At 36.6% G+C, this 14,458-nt stretch overlaps 1 protein-coding gene across 6 annotated transcripts in view; it reads left to right on the top strand.

Moving 5' to 3' along the window:
• The window catches only part of LOC123744890 (protein mono-ADP-ribosyltransferase PARP12-like), a 16,578-nt gene extending 2,885 nt beyond the window's left edge, over positions 1-13,693 (top strand). For 3 of the 6 annotated variants that reach the window (XM_045725109.2, XM_045725111.2, XM_045725110.2), the window contains 2 exons: positions 4,228-4,349; positions 8,444-13,693. In XM_045725109.2, coding sequence (XP_045581065.2) covers positions 4,228-4,349; positions 8,444-10,945 — 2,624 coding nt within the window. In that variant the 3' untranslated portion in view covers positions 10,946-13,693. The remainder of the gene's footprint in view (positions 1-4,227; positions 4,350-8,443) is intronic. The other 3 variants (XM_069311684.1, XM_069311685.1, XM_045725112.2) reach the window with 2 other exon arrangements.
• Positions 13,694-14,458: the final 765 nt, after the last annotated feature.

Raw genomic sequence — 14,458 nt, 5'->3', positions numbered from 1 at the left:
GATCTGCCCTGTCATGCCTGATTTTCAGTGTAAATTACTTATTATGAAGGATTTTTCCCTCACAATTTACCTGAATGCCACCATTTTTAGTGGCCTCAATGGGGAAAGGAATCTGGTGGCTTGTCAAAAGCCCCCCCCCCCCTCCTCCAAACCTTCCCCCTCATTCTCCTAATCCCTGAGGATATTTTCTAGCTAAATTTTGAGCTATAGTACCATCTTGACATTTATGGTTTTGTTTAGTAGATGATTCCATGAGTTTATTATTCTATTCATGAGGGAAAAAGCATATATTGTTTTCAGTCTACATTGTGGCTTGTTGAGGTTGAAGCTGTTGCCCCAAGCAATCTGGATTAGGTAATTCAGGTAAATATTTTTAAATTTCTTCAGTATATTAATGGCCTCAATGAGATCAGCCTGTAATACCTGGTTTGTAGTGTTGATAGTCGTGAGGTCCTGAACCTTTCCTAGTATGAAGTTGGCTTAGTTCGGGGATAATTTTTGTTGCTCTGTGTTAAAAATTTTCTATCACATTATTTATTTATTTATTTATTTATTTATTTATTTATATATATACAAGAAGGTACATTGGGTTTGTGAGAATACATTGAATAGTACAGTATTTACAATCTTGTAAAGCCACTAGTACGCGCAGCGTTTCGGGCAGGTCATTAATCTAACAGATAATTTTAAGTAGGTAATTTCTATCAGAATTGATAAATGATAACAAATACATTGCAAGAGAAAAATGATATGAGAGAGCTTAGTAGGTATATTAAAGCACATTGTTATATTAAAGCTCTGATTGATTACATTGACAGCTTGATTGGTAATTTAAACAAGATTAATAGACGCTATACAGCAGATTGACAGCACATATAAGACAGCAATGATCACAATGGTAAAGATGCTCAGATTGGGTGCATAAAGATTGGGAGACTGGGTAGCAATAGATACAGATAAACAAGATTAATAAACACCATACAGCAGATTGGCAGCACATATAAGAAGACAGCAATGATCACAATGGTAAAGATGCTCAGATTGGGTACATAAAGATTGGGAGACTGGGTAGCAATAGATACAGATAAACAAGATTTATAAACACCATACAGCAGATTGGCAGCACATATAAGAAGACAGCAATGATCACAATGGTAAAGATGTTCAAATTGGGAACATAAAGGTTGGGAGATTGGGTAGCAATAGATACAGTGCAATTTTAAGGCAAAAGGTGAAAAACTATGAAGATGAAATTAGGTACTTTTTAGTATTGATTTTGAATGATGTAAAAGTTGGACAGCTTTTCAATTCAGTAGGGAGTGAGGTCCATAAACTGGGTCCCTTTATTTGCATAGAGTGTTTACACAGATTAAGTTTAACTCTGGGGGATATCAAAAAGATATTTATTTCTGGTGGGGTGATAATGGGTCCTATTACATCTGTCCAGGAAGAGTTTCAGAGCAGGATTTGCATTTAAGAACGGTTTTGTAAATGTAGTTGACACAAGAGAATTTATGGAGTGAGATTATGTTTAGCATGTTTAGGGAGTTAAACAAGGGGGCTGAGTGTTGCCTGAAAGCAGAATTTGATATTATTCTGATAGCAGATTTTTGCTGGGTGATGATGGACTTGAGGTGGTTTGCAGTGGTTGAACCCCATGCACAGATACCATAGTTGAGATAGGGATAGATTAGTGCATAATATAGAGAGATGAGAGCAGAGTTAGGTACATAATATCTGATTTTGGAGAGTATACCAACTGTTTTAGAGACTTTCTTAGTTATGTGTTGTATGTGGGTACTGAAGTTGAGTCTCTTATCTAGGAATAGGCCAAGAAACTTTCAGTCATTTTTAATGCTAATGTTTACATTGTCTATCTGAAGCTGAATTGCATTTGTAGATTTGCTTCCAAATAAGATGTAGTAGGTCTTTTATATGTTAAGTGTTAGTTTGTTGGTTGACATCCATAAGTGGACTTTTTTTAGTTCATTATTAACAACATTATTTAGTGTATGTGGGCTGGGGTTGGAGTAAATGAGGGTAGTATCATCAGGAAACAAAATAGGTTTCAGAATGTTAGAGACATTAGGCAGATCATTGATGTATATAAGAAATAGAAGAGGTCCCAAGATGCTGCCCTGTGGCACTCCAGCGGTTATTGGTAGAGTGGGAGAGGTTATATTATTGATGGCTACACATTGGTGTCTATCACTAAGATAGGATTGGATATAGTCCAGTGCATGGCCTCGGATTCCATAATGATGGAGTTTACATAAGAGGTAATCGTGATTAACAGTATCAAAGGCCTTTCTCAGGTCAATGAAGAGTCCAATCGGAAACTCATTTTTGTCAAGGGCTGAGTAAATTATATCAAGGAGACTAATAATTGCATCGTTGGTACTCTTTTTGGGAGCGGAAGCCAAACTGACAGGGGCTAAGAATGTCGAATTTTACGAGATAGGAGAAGAGCTGTTTGTAGATAATTTTTTCAAATATTTTTTATAGTATGGGTAGGTTCGATATTGGTCTATAGTTGTTTATGTCTGCCGGATTACCTCCTTTATGAACTGGCGTTACTCTTGCTTTTTTAAGGATATCAGGGAAGGTATGACACTCAAGGGATTTGTTGAACAGCAGAGCTATAGGTGGCGCAAGGGCATGGGAGGCGCTCTTGTATACAATGGATGGGATTTCACTGATGTTCCCAGCTTTGGTTTTTAGTGAGTGTATGATGGACACAACATCTGTCGGGCTGACTGGTGAAAGGAGAAGATAGTTTGGATAGCTGCCTGAGAGATATGTGTTGATATGTGTCTGAGTCTGTGGGATTTTACTTGCAAGGTTAGCACCAATCAATGAAAAGAAGCTATTAAATTCATTCGCCATTTCTAGGTCAGATGACGGTGTAAGGCCATCCTTAGAGAGTGTTATCTGGTTGTGGGAGTGTTGTTTAGTTCCTAGGATATTAGAGATGGTATTCCATGTGCTTTTCATATTGCCTTTAGCTTCTTTGATTAAAGGTGAGGTCTCCATGTGTGAATACAGTAATCCAGATGGGAAGTTCTCACGAATTTTCTCAATATTTCTTATGTTTCTTTTCACTGTCGATGGTAATTGAAAAATCAGTTCTCCAAAATTAATTTTTATTTCTAGTCAGACGTGACGCTTGAACGCGTTTCGTGATAACTTATTACATTTTCAAAGACTTTAGTTTACACACACAACTGTAACCTGTAAACACATCCATACTTATACTCGCATTTGGGTGAGGTGATTGACATTTGCACAAGACAGAACACAAACCAATGGGTATAAAAACATAAGAATGGAAGTAACTGCAGAAGGCCTATTGGCCCATAGCATCACCACTTCCTCTTGATGCTTTTATATGTGTTCTGTACCTACATGCTTAAGCTGTAAATGCCAAAAATTTTAAATCTTAATGCCCAGCTGGAATAAATCCTCTGAGCAAATTTTGGGATCGTCAACAAGTCACCAGTTTCCTGTCCTCAATGACCCCACTACAGTGTTAGTGGCTCTCAGGTAAATTCAGGTATGTACACGTGTATAAATAATATATTTATGATATATTATTATTAAATTAATGAGCAGAATAATTGCTCATGTTAGTAAATTTTAAGTTTAGTCGGTTCAAATCAAAATGTGAGGGTAGAAATAGCCTAAGCTGCTCTATCTTTTTTTTTGGGGGGGGGGATATATACAAGAGTTGTTACATTCTTGTACAGCCATTAGTACGCGTAGCATTTCGGGAAGGTCCCTGGAATACGATCCCTGCCGCGAAGAATCGTTTTTACAACCAAGTACACATTTTACTGTTGAGTTAAACAGAGGCTACAGTTAAGGATTTGCACCCAGTAAATCCTCCCCGGCCAGGATACGAACCCCATGACAAAGCGCTCGCAGAACGCCAGGTGGTGTCTTATCACTACACCACGAAGATTGGTATCCTTTTGAGATGTATCTTATTGTCTCAATAAACATACTAGAACTTGAACTGTTGTGTTAAAAAAAATAAAAATGTGTTAAAAAAAAGTTCAGTGCCTCGCTATTGTGACTGGATATGGCCAGTAAATGGATGGCTTATAGAACCTCATCTTTGAGTAAATCAGCAGGACATACAAAACAATGTTTACAGATTTATTTATTGTTAGACAAGTTGAATAATTGTGAGTACAATATTATTGAGTCCAATTTGTTCTTCATCAGTACAAAATGCTGCCATGTCAAACAGCAGTCCAAGCAGAGGTGCTCACTTCCGAGGCAGGAGACGAGGTGTCAGATATCCTGATGTGAGTCTCACATTTGGTGAAACACTTATTATCATACTGGTATTTATATTTGTCCTTATTAATTTTGCCGGGATGTCTACATGTTAATGCAAGCTTTTATTATGTTATTAAAATGTTCTGAATGTAAATATATAGCTAACCGATGAGTTGGCATCATAAATCATTTGCATCAGACACCAACTGTTTACTTTCGTGAGGAATTATATGGCTTCATTTCACAAAAAAATCCACATTCATCTTGTACAGTACTGTATCTTGTTTCCAAACTAGTTTTGATTGAAAAATTTCAATAATAATAATAATAGTTTATTTATACTGTAATAGCATTTTAGGCACACCTTAAAGGTTAATGTTTTTTGCTGTTGATAATATATTTGAGGGAAATACTTTATAATAGGAGATTTATATATTAGCTTACATCTAATGTAGTATTAAATATTACCCCAAAAATGCAAAAGTAAGTACTACACTCATTACCTTAAGTTATGCTCAAAATGCTGTACATATTTTGCAGCATTATAAAATAAGCAAATAAAGTACTCCACTGTACTACCATGCTGTAATCTGATCCTCTGTATTTTAATTAAATTATTATTATTATTGTTATTTAATGTAAATTAAAATTAGTTCAACTATACAGTAATGATATAGTTTTCTAGGTTCATACTGTTAAGGAGTAGACTACTTTATTTAAGATTCTGAAGTAGTACTGTAAATTTTATTACATTTATAATATTTTTACAACATAAAAAAAACAGCAAATATAATTCACATATTTAGGAGATTTATGCTATTCAATGTTGTAGATTTATAAATTAGTTACATCATATCATTTAGGCACTTCTTTATCATTCTGTTAAATTGGTTAAAGGTAGTACAGCTAGGAAATATATACATAGTTTTCTGTGGGGAGTCCTCTCGGCTCCCTGAAGCTATCCGAACTGATACGTGCTATATTAGTTTGGGGTCATCAGTCACAGGAATTTTTATACCAACCGGGGACCATGAGCCAGAACTTGGTCTCCCTCAGAGAGGTACAAGGAGCAATGGCCTATGAGCACTTTACATTTAAAGATTGTCATAATTGCCATCGATCAGGGAAGGACTCAGAGAGGTAGGCAAATCGAAACAGACCACTGTCTGGTTAACCTTTGCAATCTACATCTGAAAAGATAAAAATAAGTCTCTAGAAAGAAATCCAACAAGCAACACTTCATGCAACTAGCACTCCTGCTCGTTAGCACATCCCCACCCCCTTCAGCACATAGGGAGGGGGGGGGGGGAGATGGCAGCCCACCACTCCAGTTCTTGAAAGATGAAAACCACCAACCAGAGGGAGGGAGGGTGTCAGGAAGCCTCCTGGGCTCACCCAGAAAAGGGTTTTCTGTGGGGAGCCCCATCGGCTCCTTGAAGCTAACTACTCAAAGATAAGTAAAAGGAGGGACTTAAAAGGATTGAACCTAAAAGAGATTGACTTGTTCTGTTTTTAGTTAAGTTCATTTATTATACAGCTCATACCCATTCTGTGGGTGGTAGTGTAAAAGGTTACAGAGGCACATAATAGGCTCAGGAACTGAACCCTAAAACATACTTAGTTAAGCACATTACAGCCTTGATAAACTAGTTACAGTTACACAATTTAACATTTGTCAACAAGTTCAAGAACTGAACCACAACTGTCTAGGCATAGGACTTTACATTTGCTTGGTTAGGCATTTATATAGCTTTCATTTTCCTGGGATCTCTACAGTCTGGATGAGGTCTGCTTTTTTAAAGAATCATCTAAATTAAAAATAATTGTATTATTGCTTGAACCTGAATGTTGCTTTTCCTACTTCTGTATGCAGCATGTTAGTTCACATGCTGCATACAGAAGTATGCAGTTCCATGCAAATAAAATAAGTTAATGCTATAGTTTACTCAGTTTTACAATAGTTCCTGCATAATGATCACACAATTTCCCCCATCCTCCTCTGACAGAGCTTTTGAGTTGATCACTGCAGAGTGTAAAGCTTTTATTAGTCAAAATAAACTGTATTTCTGTATCAGTGATACAAAAATCAATTTTTGTATCACCTCTTGTATGTATGTACTTTACCTGAATAAACATTTTGAAAAATAGCCTGAGATACTGCTTGTTTGATTCGAAAGTTGATATTATTTTTTAATATTTAATGCTCTGGACTTCTTGTTTCTTGTGGGGTAATATTTGGTTTCAATTTAAAATTTTGACTGAAAGAGCATTCCCATATTTCATTTGCTTGATTTTGTTTTCTAGTTATTCTTGCTGTTTGTCTTTGGTTTGGTTCTATAGCGGAGTGGTCTGTGTCGTTGGTTCACAACCTAGGGACCTGGGATTGATCCCCAGACAGAACAGAGATAGTTGGGCACATATCCTTTCACTTAATTCTCTGCTACCCTAACAATAAATAAGTGCTTGGGCGTTAGACAATTGTTGTTGATTGCATCCTGAGAGACGTCAGCAGTTGGCCATGAGGTACCTTTAAGCCTAACTTTAGGCTTTCTGTCCCCAACAATGGAAACCAAACCATATTGCAGTTTTTCCCATTATCCCAAATTAACATTCAAGTAGTTTGAATAGTTTCTTAAACCATTAGTTATCCTACCAGATTTTGTAGTCGTGAGAAATGAGTGATTTTCGTGTAATCTGCAAGAACTGGTATTGTAGTGAGGGATTCGGGTGTGTTTTGTTGCCTTGAAAACTATAGATGTTTTCAAGGCAACAAGACGTCTGCTACCTATAAAGTTTTCCTTTCACTTGTATCCCTCGTTCATCAATCTTGTTGTTACATTAAACATTTTTGTTTAATGTTGAAAAAGTAAATTGTATTAAATAGGTACAGTATTTGCATAATATGAATATTTTGTTTTATTTTATTTATATACTGTATATACAAGAAGGTACATTAGGTTTATGAAAGTACAAAGCATTGATGTCCTTAATCTAACAGATAATTTTAAGTAGTTAATTTCTTGCAAAATTAAAAAATGTTAACAGGTACATCGTAAGAAAATTTGACAAAGATTAGTAGGTACATTATAGTAAAATTTGAGGATTATCAACAGGTACATTGTAGCATAATTTGAAGATTATTTATAGGTATATTGTAGTAAAATATGCAGTCAGTATAACAACCATGACATGAGATGATAGCAGTAGTTACAATGGTGAAATTGAATGGCTTAGGCACATATATTGGGGGAGTGGGTAGCACAAGATACACTGTGAGTTTAAGGCACTAGGTAGGAAACTATGAAGATTAAATTAGGTACTTTCTGGTTTTATTTTTTAATAAGACATAGTATAATCAAGGGAAATCATTTAACTTGGAATATCTCTCTAATTAAGTCTGAGGTTGAACTTAAATTTCTTGACCATTTCACTGTGCTCATATTATTGCCAGATAAGTGTCTTAGGAGGGTAGAAGTTGCCTAAGCTACTCTATCCTTATTGCATCTTATTGTCTCAGTAAATGTACTTGAACTTGAATAAGTGTCTTTTTAATAATCTTTGTCTGTAAGTGCTGCCACACATTTTGAGCAGAACAAGATAAGGAGCCGTGTTATGAGAAATTCTCACTCAGATTTTTGTGACGGTTATATTACCACTTTTGTTGACTTAAGTCATTGATCAAATATTATTCAGTAACAGTTACTTTACTGCCACACATTTTTATATTCAGAGCAGATAATGCAGCAGCCCTCACAATTTCTAGATTGCTGTTGTTCACTTCCTTTTGATTGGGCTCCATCTCTCACATTTCTAGGTCTGGAAGAACAGTGAAAAATAATAGTATTAGAAGTTAATCAGAACATCAAATTGTAAGGATTTTTTTTTTAAACTCATCTATATAATAGTATTTTTCCATAAGGTTTCATTGTGTACTGTGCTTAATAATTTTGTACATGTTACCAAGCATGGCTTCTTCTCTTAGATTTTCAAGCTTACATATTCACAAGTTTACACAGCCAAAATTGTATATACTTTTATAGTTTCTTACCTTTACTAAATTTTATAGTCACATTTGCTTGTGTGCAGTTATGTTTGATTGAAACCATTCTTATAGTATCTGTTAATGCCCTGTAAACATATTGATACATTTAATTTTCAGCAAAGAAGAGAAGGCATTCCAGGACATTACAACAACAGTTGGGGACAACAAAGGCAAAGGTGCTATACAGGTCGGTGGCAACAACAAGGAAGATATGAAGATACTCCGCAGCATGATGCATACAGAGGAGCCACCAGAGTCACTCCTGAAGGTCTGGTGGAATGTTTGGCTAAGTCTCCCAGTTTCTCTGCCAGTCTTTTACAACTCATGGAAGAAAAGAGCTATCAGCCATCTAGTGTGAGAGAACTTGTTTCATCCTGGAACAAAATATTTTATTTAAATGATGAGGTTGTTGAGCTGAAGCCTCAGATCAAGTTTTGTACGGCACACTCGGGAACGCAGGGATGTCAAAGACGCTCTTCCTGCAGTGACTTACATCTTTGTCCAAACTATGTTCTAACAAAATGTCATGAACAGAATTGTGTGTTAGGTCACAAATGGATGACAGATCATAACATATCTGTTTTAAAACCACTCTTTCTGGATCATCTTATTATCCCAACTCTCCGACGCATAATTCAATCAGTGTCACCATGTGACATTAAACAACTTGAAGTTTGTCGAGACTATAATGAAGGAGACTGTGACCAATCTGACTGCGAGGCTCTCCATGTATGTCTGAGTTTCGTGCTGGGACTTACAAAATGCTCTCATATTGACTGTCAATTAAACCACAACCTGTTGAGCCCTGATTGCTGCCAGCTACTGAAAACTCATGGTCTTCCTACCAATGAGTCCCCTCGTGACATTGTAGTGGCTCTGCTCTCCACTAATCCCAACCTCTCTCAGGATGAACAGTCTTCAACTGAGGATAAGGATTCATCTAATATGTGTTTTAAAAGGCAAGTATCAGAAATGGTTACTAAGGGAGTCCCTACAAAGACTAAGAACCTCATTGAAAAAAATAAGAAAAACACCAAAAAGAAAGCATCAAAGCCATCCAGAAACTTCATACATAAGAACAGTAAACAATGCAGCAGTGAAGGTGACTCTTCATCCAAAACTGAAGATGAAAGTGAATCTGACAGTGATAGCAAAAGTGACAGTTCATTATCTGATGAAAAAAGTAGCTCAGAAAAGTTTATAAAGAAAAGCAAATCACTAAAATTAAATACTGATACTCCACAGGACAAAATATCTGGCCAAGACAAACCATCTGATCATGCTGAAACCCTTCCTGTAAAACAGGAAATCCGTCGAACGTTATGGTCACACTACTTACAGGGTGATGTTCCAATACCAGAAATTTGTTACTACTCGGTAGAAGAAATGTGCAAGTATGAGGGAAGTGGATGCCACCGGCTTCACTCAACACAACACTTCCATTGGCAGGTCAGTGAACAAGGAAATCGGTGGCTGAACCTGCGCCCTAGTCAGGTGACTTGCCTCGAACGGGCCTACTGTGACCCTTCACAAGATGGTGTCGACCTTCCTCGACTTGATCCAGCTACCCTCGAAATCTCTGTTGGAGGCCTTCTTATCTTGATGGGCCGTGACACTTGGCATGCGAACTTGAAAGCAATGAACTTAACCAACTCATCCAAAACAAAGATCTTGAACATTCGTCGTCTGTGTACACAGGCTATCTCTGACCAAGTAATAAAACCTGCCATTTTTACATGGTATTTTTTGGATGTGAACAAGAAATGGGTTAAATATGGCAATGCTGATACTGCAGGAAAAAATTATTTAGTTAGTAGTGTAACAGCAGATGACATCGAGAAGCACTTTCAACAGACCCCATCAGTGCCTCTTTCATTTATGAATTCACGGTTCATCTACATTCTCGATTTTAACACATTGATACAAACCAACCAGAGCACTAATGTTAGTCGAGAGGTGCGGCGAAGGCCTGAACCTCACCTTCCTGATGAGAAGACAGATAAGGGAAGGGACCAGAAAACTGATGATTTTCCCTCATGCTGGGAAGTAATGCAACCTGAGGAGCGTGTGCGTCTGGTAGCTCTGGCTCCCACGTCTTCTGAGTACCAAACTGTGGTAGGCCTTCTGGCAAGGAGAGTGCAGAGTTCAAAAGTATTGAAAGTGGAACGAATTCAAAATCCATTCCTCTGGCGAGCATTACAGAACAAGATCAAAGAAATGACAACAGTTTATGGTGATGAATCAAAAGTTAATGTTCGACAACTCTTCCATGGCACTGGACAAAATGTTGTCTCCAGCATTTGTGCTGAAAACTTTGACTGGAGACTTCATGGATCTAGCTCTGGGCAGTCGTTTGGGCAAGGCACCTACTTCTCCACGGATGCAGCTTACTCTTACAAATACTGTCGTCCTGATAATACTGGCATGAGATACATGTTTGTAGCACGTACTGCAGTAGGAACATCGACTGTTGGTAACTCGTCTATGGTGCGACCTCCCGCTAACAGAGCCACTAATCTTCCTTTTGATTCCACTGTTAATAATCAAGCTAATCCAACAATTATTGTGAAATATGACAAACAGGAGTACTATCCTGAGTACATTTTAACTTTGACTTGATGTGTGTAGTTCTGGTATTATGAATAATAGTAATAATAATACGTACTTTATTCATAATATACATAATAAATATAGAGCATATTATAGAGGTAAAGTATATTTGGAGGTACAGGAGTTATATATTAAATGAAGCCAATATGAATTACCTAAGTTACTAATTACCTAATTGTAGTTACAGGATGAGAGCTACTCTCGTGGTGTCCCATCTTCCCAGCACTCTTTGTTGCATAACGCTTTGAAACTACTGATGATTTTGGCCTCCACCACCTTCCCACTTAACTTGTTTTAACTTTCTACGACTGCTTGCAAAAGTGAATTTTCTTATATTTCTTTGGCAGCTTTGTTTAGCTTGACTTTGTGACCTCTTGTTCATGAAAATCCAAGCCTCAGCAATTCTTCCCAATCAATTTTGTCAATTCCCATTACTATTTTGTGGACAGTGATTATATCACCTTTTTCTTCTACAGTATCTTCTCATTTTGGTATATTTAATGTCTAACCTCTCCTCATAGGTCTTGTCTTTCAGTTCCAGGAGTCAGTTAATTGCTTGTCTTTTGACCTTTTCCAGTTTGTCATGAACAATTTCTTTAGTATTTCACTATCCATGTACAGTATTTAAAAGAAGTTCTGAAATTGGAAAGCGTAGCATAGGCTTCTCGCAGTGTTCTTTATGTGGTCCTCAGGTTATATTTTTCTATCTAGAACTACCCCATAGATCTCTTTCTTTACCAGAATTTTTTAAAGCATTTTCACATAATTTGTAGGTTGTGTGTGGTCTATTTTCTCCTATTCCACATTCGATAACATGGCATTTATTCACAATAAATTCCATTTGCCAAGTGGTGCTCCATATGCTTACTTTGTCCAGGTTTTCTTGAAGGGCATGACAATCATTTAGTTTTATCCTCCCTAGTATCATCATCAGCAAATATGTTCATATAATTCTGTATTCTTTCTGGTAGATAGGGTCATTTATGTGTACAGTGAGTATTACCGGTGCAAGAACTGAACCCTGTGGTGCTCTACTTGTGACTTTTATCCAGGCCGATACGGTGCCTCTGATTACTGCCCTCATTTTCTGTCAGTAAATTTTTCATCCAAGTTAGATGCCTTCTAGTCACTCCTCCCATGTGTTCCAGTTTCCCGAACAACCTCTTATGTGGAACTCTGTTGAAAGTTTTTTTTAGGTCCAGATAAAGGCAGTCAACCCAGCCATCTCTCTCTGAATCATAGAAATCTCTTTACATAGAAATTAATTAAATTTGTTATACAGGATCTTCCAAATCGAAAACCATACTGTCTGTCTTTTATTACTGTACAGGTATACAATTTTTCCTGTCCCTACCTCCTCATTACAATCGACTTGAGAATGGTCCAGGACGGACCGAAACGTCGTCGTCCCTTCAATTTCTAGTGTGTGGTCTGGTCAACATACAATTTTTCTCCAGGTGTTCCACCCATTTGGTTTAATTCACTCCCTAATGAATTAAAAAACTGTCCAACCTATAATGTATTCAAAAGTAAAACCAAAAAGTACCTAATTTCATTCTTATAGTTTTTCAGAATGTGGAATATAGAACCCAGAATGTGGAATGACCTTCCCAATCATGTCAAAGACTGTACCTCTCCCAACCAGTTTAAGATAAAAACTAAGTCCTGCCTAATTAACTCCATGTAACCTACCTTATCCCTAAATGTCAACATATAAATGTCTTACTATTTTAAACAATACTGTTTGTTGACCAAATTGAATATTTGCTCTTTTCTGTCATGTTCCCCCCCTTTCTTTATTTTTTATTTTTCAACACAATTTATACTTTTAATCTCAATTAGTATTAAGTTTTGGTGTAAGTGTTTTTTTTTCCCCTCACCTTGCCTGAAACACTATGCGTACTAGTGGCTTTAGGTTTTGTATGTACTAGCTCTTTCTTTAAATCCAACATTATGTTTGTAACTCATCTGCAATGTATGTACCTTTACCTGAATATAGAATCTGAATCTGAATTATTTTTTGTCAAATATTTTTACCACTACACTTGTCAATAATACAGGTCTATAATTAAGGGGGTTTATAATTATAATTATATCAGATTCAGATTCTTTATTCAGGACAGGTGCATTGCATACATTGCAGATGAGTTACAAACATAATGTTGGATTTAAAGAAAGAGCTAGTACATACAATACATAAAGCCACTAGTACGCATAGCGTTTTGGGCAAGGTGTGGGAGGGAGGAACACTTAGACTAAAACTTAATACTAATTGACATTAAGTATACATAGTGTTGAAAACTAAAAAATAAAAAAGGGGGGGGGAACATGGCAGAAAATAGCAAATATACAATTTGATCAACAAACAGCATTGTTTAAAGATAGTAAGACATTGTTTAAAATAGTAAGACATTGTTTAAAGTAGTAAGACAAGGGTTGACATTTTGGGGTAAGGTAGGTTACATGGAGTTAATTTGGTAGTAAGAATTTAAGAACACCAATGTTATGTACTGTACTTTCACAATCCATTGTACCTTGCATATAAATAAATAAATATATAAATTGATGGCTACATATTGGTGTCTGTTAAGATGCGATTGAACATACTGTAATTTAGAGCAGGCCTCGGATTCCATAATGATGAAGTTCAAGTAGAGGATCAGGTAATTGTGGTTTACAGTATACTATATCATCAGTATCAATATTAACTTAAATATTATTATGTCTTGTTTTAATAAATAAAATGTTTACAATTCAGCTGTGTTTCTCTTTCAAGAATGCAGAATATTCCATTCATTCTCACCAGTTTTGTGCCTGCTCATCATCCAAGGTATATATATAGAGAGAGAGAGAGAGATCTACATAAATTCTACATATGGTCAGAAGACTGGCAAATCCTTTTAAATATTGACAAATGCAAGACGCTGCATATGGGGTATAACAACCCACATCACAACTACCAAATTAATAACATTACAAATACAAATATTTATTCAGGTAAAATACATACATACAAGGTGAAATACAAAAGTTGATGGATTCATAGATAGAGCTAGTACATTACAGCAGACTGATGAAGAAAAGGACCTTGGAGTCAAAATCCACCACTCACTGAAAGTTGCACAACAGGTAGGAGCAGCAGTCAAAAAAGCTAGCTAACCCTTGGAATAATGAGAGGATGACAAGACGGATCTCATTGAAACTTAAAATACTGTACTGAACAAGTTAGAGGGTGTTGATCCGGATATTTTCTTCAGAATGTCAGCTGTAACAGGAACAAGGAGCAACGGTTTCAAGTTAGACAAGCCACATTGTAAAACAGAACAGATGTTTTTTCACCCCACAGGGTTATTAACCCATGGAACCGCCTACTCGCCGAAGCCGTAACTGTAAAAACTGTTGAGTTTTAAAATATACAGTACATGGAAAAGATCAAAGCAAATGGGAGGGGGGGACCATCGACAAGCTGCCGGCTAGGACTTAGTTTAAGGGATTTAGTGGTTGGAGGGAGTGTGTCATGCG

Source organism: Procambarus clarkii, chromosome 70, assembly GCF_040958095.1.
Source record: "Procambarus clarkii isolate CNS0578487 chromosome 70, FALCON_Pclarkii_2.0, whole genome shotgun sequence".
NCBI lineage: Eukaryota > Metazoa > Arthropoda > Malacostraca > Decapoda > Cambaridae > Procambarus > Procambarus clarkii.
Note: the sequence above shows the minus strand (reverse complement) of the source record. Positions and strands in the feature narration are given on the sequence as shown.